The 19,665-nt window shown below is 39.0% G+C and overlaps 2 protein-coding genes across 2 annotated transcripts in view; both read right to left on the reverse strand.

Moving 5' to 3' along the window:
- si:rp71-17i16.5 (phosphatidylinositol 4,5-bisphosphate 3-kinase catalytic subunit gamma isoform) overlaps window positions 1–12,671 on the reverse strand; it is a 22,169-nt gene extending 9,498 nt beyond the window's left edge. The window contains exons 1-6 of the mRNA XM_024293368.2: window positions 12,449–12,671; window positions 9,166–10,352; window positions 7,201–7,777; window positions 5,827–5,892; window positions 2,625–2,850; window positions 945–1,039 (exon numbers count right to left, since the gene is read on the reverse strand). Of these exons, the coding sequence (XP_024149136.1) occupies window positions 945–1,039; window positions 2,625–2,850; window positions 5,827–5,892; window positions 7,201–7,777; window positions 9,166–10,352; window positions 12,449–12,631 (2,334 nt within the window). The 5' untranslated portion in view covers window positions 12,632–12,671. The remainder of the gene's footprint in view (window positions 1–944; window positions 1,040–2,624; window positions 2,851–5,826; window positions 5,893–7,200; window positions 7,778–9,165; window positions 10,353–12,448) is intronic.
- Window positions 12,672–18,299: 5,628 nt separating this feature from the next.
- Window positions 18,300–19,460, reverse strand: LOC112159760 (olfactory receptor 2G3). Its single transcript, XM_024294018.1, has one exon. The coding sequence runs from the start codon at window positions 19,458–19,460 to the stop codon at window positions 18,300–18,302; it is 1,161 nt and encodes a 386-aa protein (XP_024149786.1).
- Between the last annotated feature and the right edge of the window lie 205 nt (window positions 19,461–19,665).

Here is a 19,665-nt window from a genome sequence, read left to right on the forward strand (position 1 = left end):
AGGCCTCAACTAGTTTATAACTAGTTTAAAACTGTCAAAACCTCCAAATATAAAATCCAATCAGGAAAACAAAGAAACCTGAGGAACACTCAGAGAGCCGACATCATCAGGAGGCGGCCGCTGGCAGTGTGACTCAAAACGGCAGAACTAACAACCCAACTCAAAAATGCAAAAGGTTCTGATTGAGAAAACAGATTTAGAAAATATCAATAAAAGAAGAGAAAAAGATTTTCCATTGAAAACTGAAAGAGAATTAAAATTACTAAAATAAATCTCAAATTAAGTTATGCTAAAATTCAAAATAAACATTTATATTTTTTACATTTTCTACATGTTCAAACAAGTACTGCTCCAAAGACATGAGGAAAAACACAGAAAAGATGCCTCACCGGCAGCAGTTTTTAGTTTGCAAAAACATAAAAAACTGATTTTTGTTTATCAAAAAAGGACTTTACGATTTTCAGATATATATAACTCGGAAATGGGTGTTTGACACGGCAGACCTTTTGTTTTTGTTTTTTGTTTTTGTTTTTTTTTTTGGGGGGGGTGCCTTATTTTGAAGACTTTTAATCGTACATTTTTTTAAACTCATTTTTTAGTTCATGCTTTACCGAGGTTGTATTGCTATCTCATCATGTCAATTATGTATTTTTTTTGGCCATCACTTTTATACTCTTTTATAATATTGCAAATTATTCCATGTCATAACTTTATAGTTTTATGTTTTCATTATTTGCGTAAAAATGTTTACCAGCTGGATTTCTACATAAGTTCATATTTTAATTTTCTTTTGTGCTTGTAGCATAAAAGATGACAACATAATGACAGCATTAAATTAGCATTTAGCTCACTGAATAAAAAGGAAACACTTTTGTAGTGTAAGCCCAGTGAAGGTGTCGTTTTGACCCTCATTTCTAAACACAATCAGCAGCAGCAGAACCTACCAGGATCCTCCCGGCTTTGATCCGGGGGTCAAAGGGAAGCAGGAATTCATTCGGCAGATTACTGTTTCTAAGCAGCTCCTGCAGCTTGAGGGGAGCTGAAACAAACGGAGATGCATTTAAACAAATGAGTTGAATGATTCAACCGTTGAAGGAGGGGAAGTGCAGCCTGACATGAGTCATGAAAGAGACCTCGCACACCTGAGGAGGGAGCAGCTGCTGAGGATTACCTGCAGTCATAATCAAGATGTTGTCAAGCGTTCAACTGGGACTCTTCTTAGAGCTTAACAAAAAACTGCTCCTGACAAACACCAGCTGTCCAGAAAACCAACTCCTCCATAAAGGCAAACTACGCATGAATATTTAACCGATTGTAGCTAAATCACACTGACCAAACACGGATGAGCTGCTCTGAAAACATCAACATTAACCCAAAAGGAATAGTCGTCACAGCTCATCCAAAAGACACAATTTACACAGAAATAAAACTTAACATCAAGTTGGCAAATATGCCACAAACATAAGAATAACAAAATGTAACCAAATACACATTCATACACGTGTACTACAAAAATACATACACATCTACAAGTACATTATTAAGTTTCACTAATATTGACCTTTTTTATATTTTAATAGTAACTTAAATTTTTAAGAGTATTGACTAATTTAAGATCTTTATCCAAAGAATTCCAAAGTTTTGTTCTCAAAAAAGGACTGCACTCTCAGTGCAGTGCAGGCAAAAAAGGACATTTACAACATTCTTACATATATAATATTAGTATATTTGAATGTCTTAGATTTTTTTAACAGTCCATTTGTGGATTCCCAAAAAAACAAATTTATTTATGATTCTGATTGCCCTTTTTTGAATTTAATTATTGGATCAATATTTGTTTTGTATATATTTCTCCAAATTTCATCGCAATACTGGAAGTATGGAAGAGTTATAGCTAAATATAAAATGTACAAGCATTTTTTACTCTGTTCTTTGGTTCTATAAAGTATACCTTTATATATATTCAACATGTGTTTTCCACTTGAGCTGGTGTTTTGTTTAATAAACACGTTCAATTTCTATCACATCAAAGGTAAGTTTTATATTTTCCTTTGCTTTATCTGTAACAAAATGTATATTTTCTTTTCCTTTCATTTAAAAATAACTTGATCATCTCAGACCAATTATTACATTTAATCAATTCCTTTTCTATATCTGAGATTAATTATAAAATATCTTGACCTGATAAATATAAATTGTATCATTGTTTTTTTGTTTTTGATACATTATCAATATCATTTGAATAATGTATGAACAATTGTGGCCCTAAAACAGAGCCTTGGGGAATGCCACATGTTATTATCCTTTATTCTGATACTTTACCATTAATTTTAACATTTAAAAGTCTATTTATCAAATAGGTTTGCACCAAATTCTCAATTCTTAATGCCGTAATGCTCACATTTTTTGTAATAGTAGTGAAGGATTAATTATATAAAATGCTTTGCTTAAATCGGTAAAACCACAATAAATCAATATATTCTCCTACGGCATTCTCTTTGTTATCAATCAACGCAATATTTGATGATAAATCAGTTCTTGGATGAATGAATGGACCATCACACCAAAATGGGATAGTAATAAATATTGTTTTCAATATTTATTTCAAACTGAAAGTTTCTTACTGGTAGAATCCAGGTTGGTCTTGTCAGGGTAAAGGTTCTTGATTCTTATGGCCACCTCCTGCAGGGCCTCCACCGCCTGGACCTGCTGGATGAAGCTGTTGATCATGGCTGCACCACAGCCCAGCAGGTAAGCCTCCAAAATCACAGCCATCCGCTCCCGGAAGTACAGACTGCTGACCACCTCGCTGCGGACAAACCAGAAGAAGAAGTGGCCGATTCTCTTGCTCTGCAGGGAGACATTGAAACACATCAGATTAAGAAACTCTTCATATCCTTTAGTTCATTTGTGGCATCCAAGAACTCCTTAATAACTATTTAAGTTCTCAAATGTTGCTGTTATTACGCTTTTTTGATTCTTATTTATATATATTTTTTTTTATCTAATAAAAAAATCGTCATGAAAAAAAATGACTGATTAAACTGGAACTTTTTATAACTTCACCTAAACCTTTGTTTTTTTTAAATCTTGTGTTATAAAAGATCACAAATTCAAACGTAAGTTATGTCCAAATTAACCCACTACTAAGAGCACTATACAGGACTTTTCATATTTTTGTCAGGGTCTCCAAAGCCAACATTCCAAAATCCAGAGCTCAAAACATTTCTCAGAAGTCTCTGCGAAAAACTAGCATGCATCGATTCTCACTAAATAAGTGAATATGGCCCACAATGCAATGCGTTTTAATAAATCTGACTTTTTCATCATCAGAACACATTCATAAATAAATTATAAATTAATTGAGCATGTATCCAAACTGCATTACTGTAAAACACACTGGATATACGTGCACTAAAAAAGAATAGTGAGGGAATTAATTTTGGCTTCTTTGGTGGCTGCGTGGTTCAGTGGACTGAGTGTAGGGCTACCACGCAGGAGACCTGGGTTCATACCCAGAGAATCCACTGATCTCCATTCAGATTGGGTCCTTGTGTCCCGGTCCCACTGGCTTTCACAGCCGTATCACAACTAGAGCACAGAAAAAATGTCATCCCCGTGGTACAGACGCTGCTAGCAGTGGACTGGTAGGGCGATATACGTCCGTGGAATCGACATGCATGCACGCGGTAAAAATTTGGCCTCCGTTACACAAGGAAATAGTTTTTGAACTGCACAAAAATTGAGACTGCGTGTGGTACCAGAGGTACCGCCGTGCAATGGCTGTGGAATGTAAGCACGTGTGGCAGATTTCCCAACTTTTTTACCCGTGATAAAGCCATCAAATCCTGTGGGACCGGGCCTATAGGTTAGACCCTTGATGCTGCTGCCTAATTGGGTTCCCCTGTGCCTTTCAAATACAGGGTTACGTCAGGAAGGGCATCCGGCGTAAAAACTCTGCCAAATCACTGATGCGAAGCAGTGGGTGCTGTTTCGCTGTGGCGACCCCTAATGGGATATGCAGAAAGGTGAACAACAACAATTTTGACTTCTGTGATTTCAAATATTATCATTTATCATGGGTAATTTCTACATATACAAATGTCGATTCCTTAAAACCAAACCATCTTTTTCATCTTTTATAAATAACTGCTTGTTTGTTTGTTTTTCCCATCTGTTACATTCATAGAAAATAATTCCACTAGGAAAGTCCAAATGTGATCTACAGCTCATGGATAAACACTAATTTGTTACTGAATGTCGACATTTATTTATCTCCTGTTTTATTTTTTGTTTTATTTTGTTTAAGTATTCCCTTTTTCATGTTAAATAATCTAATTTACTTTTTTTTTAATTGTTATTTAAATTTATCTGACTCTAATTTGTTGAATATTTCAAACATTTGCCATAAATGTTGTAATCTTCAATTTTTCTTAGTTAAAAAAAAAAATCTTTGAGTTCTTTGTTATTTCAAGTAATGGTTTATTGGAGGCTGGAGTTCAGCTGTGGCGCCCCCTAAAGGAAGCAGGGGAAAGAAAAATACATTTAATTAGTTTGATAGAAGGTTTTAAGTTTAACTGAACTTACATTTTTTTCTGACTCTCCAGAATTTAGTTTTAAACATCAGAGAGGAACAAAGAGATTGTTTTTGGTTTGACTCAGGACAGACACTCCACCACTAGGCCACTAGTTGTTTTTTATGAGTTGTAAACTGAACAATCTGACCGTTTCAGAGTTTGTTTGTTTCTCTGGACACATTTACAAATCGTATTTGCAGTTGAACCAGTTTGAAAAGATCTTGAATAAAAGATCCATGTTAGAAGAACAGATCATGTTTCACCACTGACTGGATCAACTAAAATGTACTAAGATGCTAAATTAAATTTAGATTCCTTCTTAAGATCCACATTTAATGAAAGTTTTGTTGGTTTTTTTATGGTGAATCCTGGAAGTTTGACAACAGTGAAAAGAAGGAAGGTGGATTTTAAGTTAATTTCAACAGCAAAAAGTTTGCTATATCTTCATTGTCAAGAATTGTATAACATGACAAACCACCTCCATGAAACTGGAGACTGTTGCTGTTGTGCACATGCTGACAAAAGCTGAGCTTTTGTTCTATTTAACACTGGGCTTTGTTCTGCTCCTGTTGAGGAGTGGAAGCAGACACTTTTCTGTGGAAGAAACCCTGAAGCTTTCCAGTAAAATATGTCTGAGACAAAAGAAGTATCAAAGAAAAGTACAGATGGCTAAACTGAAATTATTGCCAACAAAGTAAAGGAAAGGCGAATTGTTGACTCTCTAAACTCTGATGGAAGGATTTTATGAAAACAAGAAATAAAGAACCAGGATGGGTACATATGAGTGTCCTTGCACCTACAGGAAGGAGGAAGAAATGTTGTGAGTGAAGTAAAAACTATAAAAAAAGAATACATATTTGAAATGTGATTTCATAAAATTTGATTTACTTTATAAACGATGGATGGATGGATCCTGCTAGCTTTCAAGCATCAACCCAATCTTTACTTGACTTTATTTGTCTATTTTATTTATCTTATTTGTGTATTTATCATTATATTTCATGATTTTAATGTGCCATGTGCTGTATGCTTAACTGCAAATATGTCTATGAATAATAAGTAATTATACTGTCAAGAGGTTTGCTTCATCTTCAATCGTCTTCAGTGAATGTTCTTTATTTTCTAATCAATGTTTTACTTTATGTCTGAACTGGGTTTGATATATCTGTGTTTTGTAATAATTATTCCATTGTTTTAATGCTTAAAATAAACTAGTAAAATCAAATCAAAACCAGTGTTCTGTACTCACCCTCAGAGCTCTTTGGATCAGGTACCGAGCCAGAAAGCTGTCATGGAACGGTTCCACCTTCAAGGTCTGTCAGAGAAGATGCATAAAGTCTATCCTTTGTCATTTCGTTTCATTACTATTAGTAAGATATAAAACACATAAATGGAGATCAAATGGCAGTAAAGCACTTTAATTCAGGGTGCATACGGCAGGAAAAGCTGATCACTGGTATTCTTCTTCCCTCAGGCAACAGCAGGAAAGAACATGAAATTATGAAGCTTCAAAGCAACATCTTGAATGATCCTAAATGTAATCATCCTGCTGACGGTGTCAGTTTAAGACATTATTCCTTTATTGCTCCAAACATAAAAGCAGTAAATTGATCTTGAGATGGGAGAATGGAGACAGCTCAGTGTCGTTTAAGTAAATGTTTGAGCTAAAATCAATTCCTCAGGACTTTGTGAACACAACAAGACTCTTGTCAAACTCTTTCAATTTGTGTATTTTCTATGTATGAACTTTTGGTCTTTCGTGATATATCGCATAATTTATGAGTGTTTCTTGCGGTTGTCAAATATCCGTCGAGGTTTTCTTTACATGAATCCTTCCCTCTTTTCAGTTGTTCAAAATTTGTGGTCAGTGGAGAATTACACGGTTTATGTGTATTCTATGTAGTTAATAATCAATTGTTAGATAATGTAGCTCATTAGTGATACATCTGTGAAAATTTCACATAACTTTTCTCACTTTTTCCACGTATATTCACTTATGACCAATTTTCCTCAGTGCAATATTGATAGATGGTATGGATCAGGGAGTAGCAAAGATCAAAGAGTTATTCCCAGCGGTGACCCCTAAAGCAGGCACGTCCAAAGTCCAGCCCATGGGCCAAATGCCGTCCATGTTCAAATTTCTACCTGTCCATAGACTTCTTTAACATAATCAATAATATGTGGCCCCCAGCACTTTTCAAGAACTGCAATTTCTTGATTGTGATAGATTACATTATAGGCCATTGTAAACCTGAGGCAACAACCTGTAGTACTTGACCTTCAAGGTCAAAGGAGAAGAACAGATTTATTTGTTCCTCTGATCAAAGCCACAGGGGTTTGTTCTTTAATTCATTAGTAATTTCTGTTTTTTAAACATGAAATTGATGGAAAATGTGTTAAAAACCTGATTTGACATATTTTTGTTTTATGTGGAGAAATGTAAAGTATCATAGTTCACTAAATAGCTCATTTGCATTTTATGTTCTTGTTATATAATGGTTTAAAGACTGCAGGACGTGTGTTTGGCCCTCACACATTTTCATCTCATTAAATCTGTCCTTCTGCAGTAAGCTTGCCCTAAACGGAGCAGCTGAAAGATGTTTTCTCTCAGTAACACTCATACCTGCACCAGCTGCAGCAAATACTTGAGCAGGTCATCGTTGGACAGGGCCTCCAGTCTCTGCACTGCAAGTCTCCGCACCACCTCATCTGCAAAATCCATACTTAGCAGCTGCAGTGCCACCGGTATGTCCAGCTCCAGGGGATCCCAGTTTCCCAGCAGCCAGTGGACGTCTTCGACCGCTTTGCGGCTCATCCAGTCAACCTTGCGCAGGAACTGAGGCAGATTGGAGGAATACTCGACACTCCCCATTTTGAAAGACCTTCTTCTGCAGCTGGTAACTGAAGATGGAGGTCTGAGAGTAGGACTGTCGGTGAGCTGAGGGATGGTCTCGTCAGGACTGAGGGGATCTGTGTTGGAGAGTGATCGGGAAAAGATAGGAGCACTGAAGGAAGGGGCTTTGTCACTGGGGGCGTTTGGGAGGACCACAGGGAAGTTGTAGCGGTCCAGCAGGATGCTGATGGCCATGGAGTTTGCCTTGTCCGGGTTGGTTGCAGAGGACAGCCTGTCAGTCTGATCGTTCTCCTTGTTAACATAAGGCCACATGTGCAGGGTGAAGGGACCCTGGCTCAGCACAGATCTGCACCAGGAGAAAAGTTTAGATGCAACCTCTTCTCCAACAGGTAAACATGCCAAAAACATGAACATTCTCTATTAATTCTTAAACTAAAATCTATCAGTTTGAAGGTGATTTTTAATGACACAACACTTAATGACTGATCTAAACCTTTTAATCACTTGATAAAAGCCATTTCAAAATATTTTATTCTTTTTAGTAAAACTTTTTCATTCTATTATCATTTATTCAAACTAAATAAATCAAACAAGTTGTTTAAACAGAAATCACAAGACTGTAATAAATGATATAAACTTGTTTCAGTTCATTTTTTAACAACAACAAATTAGAAGTTTTAAAACATATTTTTAAAAATTATTTTTTGAATATTTTAATTGAACTACCCATACATCCTTAGGTTTTTTATTTTCTGTCTGTATGCTGTTTATTATCACAATTTTTTTCATGAACTTAGAGAACAAACATTTTTTTCTTAAGTCTTAATCACTCTTCGAATGAAAAAAAAATCATAACCACATCTTAGAAAACATGGTTAATTCTCTATTTATTGACGAGTGTGTTTCTAATATTTTATCTGTGTCATTACTTTAAAACAACCTTCTTACTATTTTTATGAAACAAAATGTTTAACTTTTTGAATCTTTTTTTCTGATCGCAAAGAGAAGTATAAAAAAAAAGTGAAAAATCTGTTGTCCCCTCCCCCAACAAACACCATAGACCAACTTGTGGCTTAGCATAAGAAGAATATCTCCAAAACCCAGTGTGAGGGCAATCAAAACTTTATGTTTTCATCTTTCAAGGTAAAAACTGATTTGACAACAACAAAAATGTGTTCCTTTTTGGATGTAACAAAGTCAAAAGCAAATGAAAGAATACACCTGTTTATACTATGCTCTGGGGGAATACTTGATTCTGATTGGCTGCAGGATGTGAATAGGATAATGCAGTTATAGATGTCCATAATCCGAAAATAATGGACTTTGCTGATGCAATCATCCTGCAGGTTCACACCTTCATATTGCCCTTTAATTTCTTATAATGAACACCTTGTTGAGCATTATCCCTTATTTATGCCAATGTCTGGGTGAATACTCAGTTCTGATTGGCTACAGAGTGTAAGCAGGATAATGCCCTTTAAGGTGTTCATTATCAGATTTTAATGGACTTTGCTTGGGACGGTTAAAGTCTCTTCGCCGTCCATTAAATTCTGATAATGAAAACCTTATCGGGTATTATCCTTTATTTATTTTTACAGCTGAAAATGTTTGTTTCTAATCTAAGATTTTATAATTTACAATTTTTTATAATAAGATGAATTTGTTAAGAAAAGCAGACGTACTATCAGAAACTGCTGGTGTTGATGGGAAAGGTTCCTGAACACTAAACCTCACCTGTGATCGATGAGTAAGAGACTGACGAAGTACAGGACGCTGGTTTTGATCTTCATGGACTCTGATGTTCTGCTGGTTGAGCTCTGCTTCTGCTCTTTGGCTGCTGACGTCGTGTCACTGTCTCTGGTGTTGATGGTGAGTCTCAGCTTGACTCCACGCGGCAGATCGCTGAGATCAATATCAAAGTCTAGCCACTCATTCCACAGTACTTCATCTGCCAGCGGCTTGGTGGAGGAAGACACGGAAAACATGGACTTCGTACCGTAAAGTAAGGACGCTTCAACATAAACAGTCTGATTGCATTTGCTTGGCACTTCTGGGATGTCAAAGCCGAGGAGTTTGACTCTGAACTTCCTTTTGCAGTCCCACAAAGATATCATGAAGATGTCTTCCAGATCCTTGTCCTGGAGAGTGAGGTCATCGTGTGAGCTGAACTGTCCCCTAAAACCATCAACAAGTGGCCAGTCCACAAGCTGGACGGTCTCCGGGTCGAGCTGTGACACAGGCAGCACAGACAGATGCAGATCCTGGTTGGTGGTCAAACATCGACGAACCCACAAGAAATTCATGAGGGTGTGGTTTCCAGTGAAGAATTCCTCCCTGCCTGTAACCTTCAAAACCAGATCTTCACTGGTGTCATATTCAAGCCCTTGGTTTCCCATCACTTTTCCAAAAATCTGGAGAAGAACTTCAGGTGTAGCATTAAAATCAACCTGTACACTGAAGCTGATCTTGCTCATGTAGTGAAAAGTGACGAGGAGATTTCTGTTGAGCCATTCCTGAAGCTCATCAGTGATGGGGGCAGATGTTACCCAGGGATCTGTGGCGTACTGCACATCGTCCCGATTCCTAAGCTCCTGTCTTCTTAGAGATGCCAACTTCCTGCGAGTGAATGTGAGATCCCCAAGTCTGTCCGTAGTTTCTTCCTCCAAGTCGTGACCCACCAGGTAAGTCAACCTCTGCTGCTGCCTCCTCATCTCCTCAGTATCAACCACCAGTACAGGTTTTACTAGCATGTACGCCGACAGACAGTCAGAGTCCTCCTTTGACCATGGAATGTCCAGCGTCCTGAGAACCTGACAGTCATCGTACGCCTCATACCAGTCATCTTCTCGGGCATACAGCAGTGCGTATTTCTTGGGATCAAGTATGGCAAATGGATCTGTGAGGCAGTTTTGTTCTTGTGCCTGAAAGTATTTAGACACAGAAAGAAAATATGAACAAAGGCTGTCAAAACGCTGAAATACAACTCCTGAAGTCAGGGCTGTTCTTTTGTTTCTCTAGTTTCTCTAAGAACACCCAAAAAATCCTCCAAACTGAAAGTAAAGCCTGTCACAACTGTCTTTAAGGGTGAATACAGGGTTGAAAATGGACAAACTTGTACACACAAGAAATCAAGATTGTAGACCACTTGGTAAACTTCACCCTTACACACCTGCAATGGTATGTAAGGGTTAAGTTGGTGAAAAGTAGGGATGTCGTAAGATTTTTTTTTTTATTTTTCTAACCCAGAATCAGTGCAAAGACTCCATTAGTGATGTTCTCGTAACAAGTGTGCATTCCTTGTGGCGCAGCCAGACTGTTATCGGAAATTAGACAATCATATAGTAGTTTGAGAGGACATACTAAAGACAGCCCACAGCACTTTTGTATCACGTGCATTCACTGTGCATTACAATTGCGCACGATCCGTGAAGGGCCAGTGCTTGCACCTGACCATCGACTAGAGCAGGGTCTGCAACCTGCGGCTCCAGAGCAACATGTGGCTCTTTTGACCCTGCATTGTGGCTCTCTGGTTAATAAAAAATGTTTTTGTAGTACATTTAGCTGTAAAGTAAAAGTGGAGGTCAGTAAGCAAAACCAGAATTCATATTTAGATTTTAACTGCACCATATTGTTAGAAAAGTACACTAAGGGTCACTTAACCAGCTCTGATTTAATTGTTGTTAATTGGATTTACAATTATGAATGTCTGGCTGAGATGCACCACAAAAGGTAAATTAAACAGTTTCTTTTCCTTTAAATCACTGCTGACATCACAATACCCATTACTACTTTTCCTGCATTGAGATGTGGTAAAGAATGTCTTTTATTTTGAAAGAACTTCATGTGAACCTCTATCAAAAGTTATTAACTGTTTTATATTTTGAAAAAAAGGTTATATTCTCTTTATGTTTTATTTATACCAAAAAAAACCAATATTTCATTCATAGGTATGATAGCAAAATTAAATATTGGTGCAAATCAGTGTCTTATTTGTCTAAAGCGCGGTTTAAGACTCTGTGGCTTTTACTGGGTTGTAGTGTTTGAGAAAGCGACTCAAATAGCTCTCAAAGTGTTGAAGGTTGTAGACCCCTGGACTAGAGTGTTGCGTAAGGGTAAATCTGCAACTTATAGTATCCTTACAAATACTTGTTGATATACTTACCACATGCATGATAATGGTACAGTCCATTTTCATGACGTCCCTTGAGGTGGCCAAACAAGCATCAAGGGAACTCCAAGGCTGAATCCAAATTCCCCTACAGCTTCTCCCTACCCCTACATTCAACCCTCCAAACTGAGTGATATGGAAAAATAGTGTCTTCAAATTATGACGCCACTATCCTCAACGATATCATCCATAGTCGCCGGTCAGCTACGTTAGTGGATAGCTGCTAGTGCTCAAAAATGACATAGCAACATCAGTTTTATAACTTTAAAAAGGTCATGCTAAAACAAAAAGTCATTACATTTCAATGTAAACCTCTGAACTTCAGAGCACATCCACATGAAGAAAACACACTACCAGGGGAGGGATAGTCAGTGTCCGGACACTACTACAAATGCCCCTGCAAGTGGAGGGGTAAGGAGAAGCCGTAGGGGGAGAGGAAGAATTTGGATTCAGCCCAAGGAACACCTGTGCTCCCCTTGAGATGCAGCCACTCCCCTTTACAACCCTCCATGACTCCAAACCCACAGCACCCAAACAGGTCAACACCTCGTACGGGTGCATGTGTCTACAGCTTAAGAAACCGACGGATTCTGAACTATCCCTGAATCGACTTTTGTTAGTAAGCTTCTAAAAAAGTCCCACAATTATTTTCAGAAACAAATCATTTCAAAAACTAAATCAAGGTGGAGACACAGAACCGTAACTGCTGATGTGTTTGGTAACTAAAGAAGTATTTCCATTTTTGCAGAGTACATAGCTAAGCAACACCAAGAAGAAAATCCTCTAAACAATTAAATAAAAATAAAACCAACTCTAGTTTGAAGTCCTGTATTGTTGGTTCCTGCATACCTGTGCACAGATGCGCAGCCGCAGCTGATGAACGCTGCATTGTGAAGGAATGACGACTGACACAGAATCATAATCCACACTGAGACTCTGCTCGTCATCTTTGGACATCTGCTCAGTTCCAGGTCCAGGCTGGAGCTCACAGACGAATTTCAACAGGTTCTCAGAGAGACGTGAAGTCGCCATATCTGCTCGTCCGTCCCGACTGTCTATGAAAGTTGACGTTTCAGAGTTTCTTGTGCTGCTCTGACTGTTTTCTGAGCCTCATCTGTGACTTCCTTGTTCTTTTTCAGATTCCTATTCTGGCACTTTAACTGAGGTAACTTCCTTGTTTTTGCTGCACAGGTTGTTGACAGCTGTAACTTTTTTTTAGGCTTGGCCGAATACCTGATTAATACTTCCATTTACCATCAACAAACAGGAAGTGATTAACTTCTGCATTCTGGAATAAAAGCTGTGTTCCAGGAACAGCCAAACCTGTGTGGTTTGTTTGGCTGTCATGCAATGAACTGTAGACACACTATAATTAAATCCTACTTTTGAAAATGCATTTTATGACATATTTAAAGCACTTTAACAGAGTGCTTCTTTATTTTGTTCCGATCATGATCTGATTTTTACACATTCATTGCTGAAATTACATAAGTTGACAACTTGACAGGTTTTACTTTCGCTTTGATTTTGTTGCAGTTTGTGTAAATTAAAGAATCTTTGGCAGTTTATTGCACAATTGCACTTTAAAAATGGAACGTACAGCCTGATTGATTTTATTTTAAGTTTGAAAAAATATTTAACCTGAACTTTAGGTGGTTGGAAGATCTCCTTGTTATATTTCAATAAGAAAATGTGTTCAGCAGCCAGATTTTGCTTTGCTGCCTCAGGGCAGCAATTAATTAAACAGTTTTATTTCAACAACAACAATTTCAGCAAATTTTCTTCTTTAAATGGTAAATCAGTTAGTGTTTCAAAGATTAGATGCAGTATATTTATGCACTGAAATGACAGTTACTTCTTTATCCATCTCATTCCAATCATTTCATTCTATGTAATCAGCAATTTTGGCATCATTGACTGTATATGAGAACTGGACTAACCTCTCCCTTGCAGCATTCCAATCTGAAAGTAGCTGCTTTTTCCAAGAAGTCAAAACCCCTTAAAACTTCAATAGAGAAATAAACAACCATTACTCAGTCATTCTATTTGTCAGAATAACCATTCTTTCTCTGATACATTTTTAATTTGTTCTTGATAATCTTTTAGTTTTTCATTATTCTGTAGTTCAAGTTATAAACAGATTTCATGTTGTTCAGGTGGTAGGGACTGATGAGAGTGGTTGCCATAGAAACGCTGATCCAGACGGACTTGGACCAACCACTAATATTGACCGTAGGCGTGTTTGGGATCCCCCAGGCAGATGCAGTGGTGCACAGATTACCTGGTGTGCGGTGCATGTTGGGTAGTTTTTACTGTGACGTCACATAATAATAATAATAATAATAATAATGGATTGGATTTATCTGCGCTTTTCCAGACGCTCAAAGCGCTTGCATTGTGTATCCATTATTTATTCACGCCTCATTCATACTTGGTGATGGTAAGCTACTACTGTAGCCACAGCTGCCCTGGGGCAGGCTGACAGAGGCGTGGCTGCCAGTTCACGCCTACGGCCCCTCTGACCATCACCGGAACATTCATACGCATTCACACACCAGTGGAGCCACACTGTCAATCATCATAAAAATATAAGTTGTTGCAACTAGTGTAAGGTGCCTAGCTAGGCGAGTTCAGCTGGAAATTTTCACCGTGCCTACTGTGAGATATCTGGTTGACTACAAAACAATGCATTGTGGGAAATGGTGTCCTGAATACTCTTATTGTTGCCTTTAAAGTTAACTTCAATTTCAATGTTATTTAATTATATGGGACAGTGCACAATAAAATACCCAAAGGCTATTTTCTATCTGTTGTCCCTGACAGATTGTCAACCTACAAACGTACAATTAAGGTACAAATGTGAGACGATCAATTAAAATACCTACAGATAAAAATAATAGTATAGATCACAATAAGGGGGAGAGGCATATTAAAATTCAACTGAGTGTTAAGAACAAACCCAACTTCCTGCTCTTGTTCAGCCTCTCTGCAGCTCGGCATTCATCTTCATCTCAGCCGCTTTTGCTCGCTACCGCCTGCAGTCACCTGGTCTTGTCAATGATCCAGACGAGTCATCTCAAAATCATCTAATGTCTGGCTACAACAGTCCATATTGAAAAAAAAAGGCAACTAAATTGACTTCATTTGGTTGAAAGTAAGTATGTACTGAGTAAGTAAAAGCTTTTCTATTGATGGTGTCACACTGAGTCCAGTTCTCATATCTGGTCACACACCTGTGATACTTCATCATCTTCATTTCTCTCTTCATCCCCAGACATCAGATAGGCCTTCTGTTTTACAGTAAAAAATACTAGTAAGAACAAGATTTTAAAAAGAAAACATTCATGCTATTTATATACTGTTTGTAACCCTTCTGACTGATCTTCTAACTCTCCTGCAAACCTGATTCTGGAGTCCACTCTCCACAAGCGCACTGTTGGAAGGAATGAGGCCAACACCTCGATCGTTATCCAAAACCCAGAAAATGTTTCCATTTCCTGTGAGGAATAGTAGCTAGTGCAGCAAACAATGATTATATGCATTTTTTCACACATTTCCAGCATGCTAAAGTTCACACAAAAGTGTGGATTGAAAAAAAATTGCAAAAAAGTCCAATTGCACAATGTTGTTCTGAAGCAACAAAAGAAAAACTTTAATTTCAGTCAATAAATGACAACAAACAGTGTCTTTTCTCAAAATGTCTGTGGTCCAAAAAAAACCTAATTTATGAAACATTTTAACATAATAACATTTATTTCATTTTTTCTGTTTCAGCTACAGTTATTTGTGCTTTTCATTCTCTCTGAGGATTCCAAAATTCTCAGTTTAAAATTGAACCAAACGTAACATAAAGTGAATAGCTGCATCCCTAATTCCCTCAGGAATAAAACAATAGGATTAGTTTCTCTGCTGAGTGATTTTTAGTGGAGTATAAAACAAGCACTTTCTGATATACAATCTTCTGTTTTATTTGTCATTTTTTTTCATTTCCAGCTGCAACAGGAGTTTCTTAAGAACAGTTTAACTATAGAAACTTCACACTATGTAAAACAAAAAACATTAGATTTTTTTCTTTTTAAGTTATTTGAATATTTCAAATCTTCAAGTATAGATCATACAACAGTCAGTCTGATTTTGACAGAAACCCCAAAATAAAAAAGAACTTTTGCACTAAAACCATTTTTTAATCTATTAAAAAATATTTTAAAGAATCAAAAAAAATATTTTTTCAAGTCAAATAAGTAATCAAAAGCAGAATTTGGATGTCGGTGAAAAACAAGTACAACAAACACAACAAGCTTCTTTTGACAAGCTTTAATTAAAGCAGGAACATTTATGTTATGACATTAAGACATATTTATGAAACGTGGGAGGAACATCAGCTGGAGTTTAGCTGCACAAAAAAAATCTTTGCATAAACTTTATATAAAACAGAAAAAGGTACATTATATTTCAATAACAACACAATTCAGAACATAAAACATAAACATATGGAAATATAATAAATATAAAGTTTAGCCTGAAATACAAAAGGAGTTTATACAAATATACACCTTCTGTGTGCAAAGATTCATAACCCACTATTGTATTTATATTGTATTGTTTGCTCAGCTGCTGGACAACTTAAAGAAAATATTAAAATCATTTTAACAGATAATAGACTTGATGTTTCTGGGACAACTGGACCAAAACAGCCACCATAGCTGGTCATAATGGAATTAAGCAAAGTAGCAGAGCACTTATGAGACACAACAACTCATTGAAATGTGGTTGGATGAATGCAGGCTCATTAAAACAACTTTTATACTCATCGCTCCTCACATTGTTTTACTGACAATCTATAAGTCATAAACACTATACAGCATATCTTCTTAGCTGGTGCCTCCTCAAGAACAGTCTTGCCTGCCTCTGCTGTACCCAACCAACAGTAGACAGTGTTGAACCTGATGTTGATAGACATTCGTACCTGATCAGCAAAGCATAAAGTTTTAATAAGTGATCTATTCCAACAAGAAGTGCAAAGTTCAGAACTTCCATTAAGTTATGTCTTTGTTTTGCCCCGCCCTCGTAATTCCTGGCCAATAACAAAAGATCTTCAGTCACATGATTTTGTTCACAAGCTTTTGTCCAAAACAGGAATCCCTGGTAGACTAATGTCTCATTCTACTGAGCAGTCCAGACCCGACTGAACTGGACCAGTATGGCATTTTAAGCATTTTCATTAAAAAGTGGACCCCTTAAGCAGGACCGACTCGAACTAGTTTTGGTCCCCCGTTGGTTGTAGATCCATAGAAAAATAGAACGGATCAGTTAGGGCGGAGCTACTGTCCTCACATGATGAAATCCATTGATTGTCAGAAAGATATTACGACAACAGCAAGCTCCGACCAGAACTTTTCTAGACTCAAGATCCAAAACTTATTCCTCTTTTCGGCTGTATTCTTTAAGGCTGAGTTGGTAGAATTAATGAATCGATCTAAGCTTAATAGATCAATAATTGATCCATTAAAGTAGAGAACGATCAAAGACATCATGCTAAAGTCTGCTAGCTTGATGCTAACGTTTAATGGGATTTCCCATAGAACTGCTAGTGCTAATGCACGGTCGACGTAAACATTCATTGCTACCTGGAGATTTATTGGTTCTATTTCAACATTCACTATGACTATGGGACACGCCCCCATGGGCTGTCCCCAGAAGCTTTTTTCACATTAGCCAGTCCTGACTGGCCAACAGGAAGTGACGTCCACAATAGAAGGAGGGACTTCCTTCTATTATAAGAGTGGGACGTCACCTTCTCCTTCTCAGTCTTATCGTGCAAACTTGAAGTTGAATTGAATAAAACTGAACTGAGTGAATCAAAAGAATCAAAAAACATCGGAATTGAATGGATCGATTCAATCCAGGCTCTGGCGATTCAAATCGATTCTGGAAATTATTCCATACTGCTTTGGGCTGATATAGTTCTTACCTATTTTTGCGATAACAATATAAAATATAAATGAAAATTATATTTGTCAAATTTGAACACTCTGTGGCTCATAACAGAAAAGTGTAAACATCAGCAGGTTATTTAGGATTAAATATTTATTCCCTATAACACTTTAAACTCAAAATATGCACTGAAGGAACACGAAGCAACTTTTTTTTCGGAATACTAAGAAATGCAAATAACAAACTAAACTGAAAATTAAAGCAAAAACTTTTAAGTTTCAAAAGAGAACACCGATAAAACAAACCACTAAACTGCTTATCAGTTCAGTTTTGAAACAAGGTCTTTAATTCTACAAATAAATTCTAAGGTTTTCAAGTTTCACAGAACAAACATAAAATTGAATCCTTTTAATAAACATCCTGTGAGTAGGCAAGGTGCTAAAAGCAAATTCTCATAATTTCCTCTCGTATTTAGACTTGAGTCACATTGGTTGAATTTTTGGCTAAAGATTCAAATGATTCAGTGAATCAGATCAAAAACAAACCATTATTAACAATGACTGGTATTGTCAACCATAAATCAGGATAAGACACAGGATTTGTCCTCATTTTAGCCGCTCATGTCAGAGCAGAAATGAATTCTGGACCTGCAGGTTGAAGTTTTACTCCAATGATAATCAGCTGCTTGGATGTCCAGATGTGTGTCAAGTTTAGATCAACAGTCTTTAGTGCGTAAAAGTTCTGAATCTGATGTCATCTCATTGCGTCAACCCGCTTGAATGTTGTTTTGCAGTAAAATGTTTCCGTCCATCCCCTCCTCCACCGGCGGCGGCACGAGCGCGCCCCTGTCCCGTCTCCTCCGGAGCAGCTTGCACAGCACCTGCCGGACCTCCGCGTTCCGCAGCCCGTACACCAGCGGGTTGATGCACGGCGGCACCAGGAGCAGGATGAGCAGCGACACGTGCAGCGCGGCCGCCGTGGCCGTGGGCGCCGGCTTCAGCGGGCAGTCTCCTCGAGCCTGGGAGGTCTCCAACACGCCGGTGCCCCGGAACTCCCACAGCGCGTCCGAGGTGACTTTGATGAGCAGCGGCAGCAGCTGCAGGAACAGCATCCCGCAGTAGAACACCACCGTCCGGCGCGCTTTCACGTTCACGGCGTTGAACGGCACGACCGCGTTGCGCGCGTCCTTGTACATCCTGAAGTAGGACAGCGCGTGGACCAGCAGGCACAGCAGCAGCGTGAAGGCGCCAAAAAACTTACGAAAGATGGCGGGAGGGCGCGGGGAGCCCATGTGCTGCTCCAGCACGTCCGGCTCGCACAGCAGCCCCATGGTGACCGCCGAGCCGCCCCGGTCCTCCGCGCCCAGCAGCAGCAGCAGGCTCATCATGACGGCGCTGATGGAGATGGAGTAGACCCACACCGCCGCCAGGATCTGCCACAGGCGCCGCTCCGTCAGGATCACCACGTAGTAAATGGCGTAGCACACGTACAGGTACCGCTCCAGCGCCATGCAGGTGATGGTCACCAGGCTGGTGAACACGCTCGCCGAGCCCACGAAGTACTGGACGTAACACCAGGAGCTGGACACCATCGTCCGGCGATGGATGAGGGAGTGGATGACCGCGGGGCCGAAGGTGACGGTCTGCAGCAGGTCGCTCAGGATCAGGTTCCTGCAGAAGGTGAAGCGCGGCTGCCAGGACGGGTCGTCGGAGCGCCCGATGCTGGACAGGGTGAGCGCGTTCACGGCGAGGGAGAAGACGGTCAGCAGCACAAACAGGCAGATCAGCGCGGGCACGGCCAGTTCAGGCAGCAGGGAGCGGAACAGGTAGTCAGCATCCTGCAGCTGCTCCGTCCCGCGCGCCTCAGTGCGGTTGATGATGGACCAGGCGCACTCGATGCTGATGTTGCGCGCCTCCGTCTCCCACATCACGGTCGGCGTTTGGCTCCAAAGCGGACCGCCGGTTTACGCAGAGCCGTCACGCGCGCCTCGTTCATCTTATCTGGTCGCGTGTCCACCTCTTGACCTGAGCGCTCGGCGGCGCGCGCTCGCGTAAAAGCGCGCAGCTGTTCTGCAGAAACTGGCGGCAGGAAACCCGCCGTTCAAGTGACATAAATCCAGCTTCAACAAAAGA

The sequence above is a fragment of the Oryzias melastigma genome, linkage group LG7 (assembly GCF_002922805.2).
Source record: "Oryzias melastigma strain HK-1 linkage group LG7, ASM292280v2, whole genome shotgun sequence".
Classification (NCBI taxonomy): Eukaryota; Metazoa; Chordata; class Actinopteri; order Beloniformes; family Adrianichthyidae; genus Oryzias; species Oryzias melastigma.

Coding starts and splice junctions, on each gene's coding strand:
- LOC112159760 (XM_024294018.1), bottom strand. CDS start 19,460: ATGTGGGAGACGGAGGCGCGCAACATCAGCATCGAGTGCGCCTGGTCC.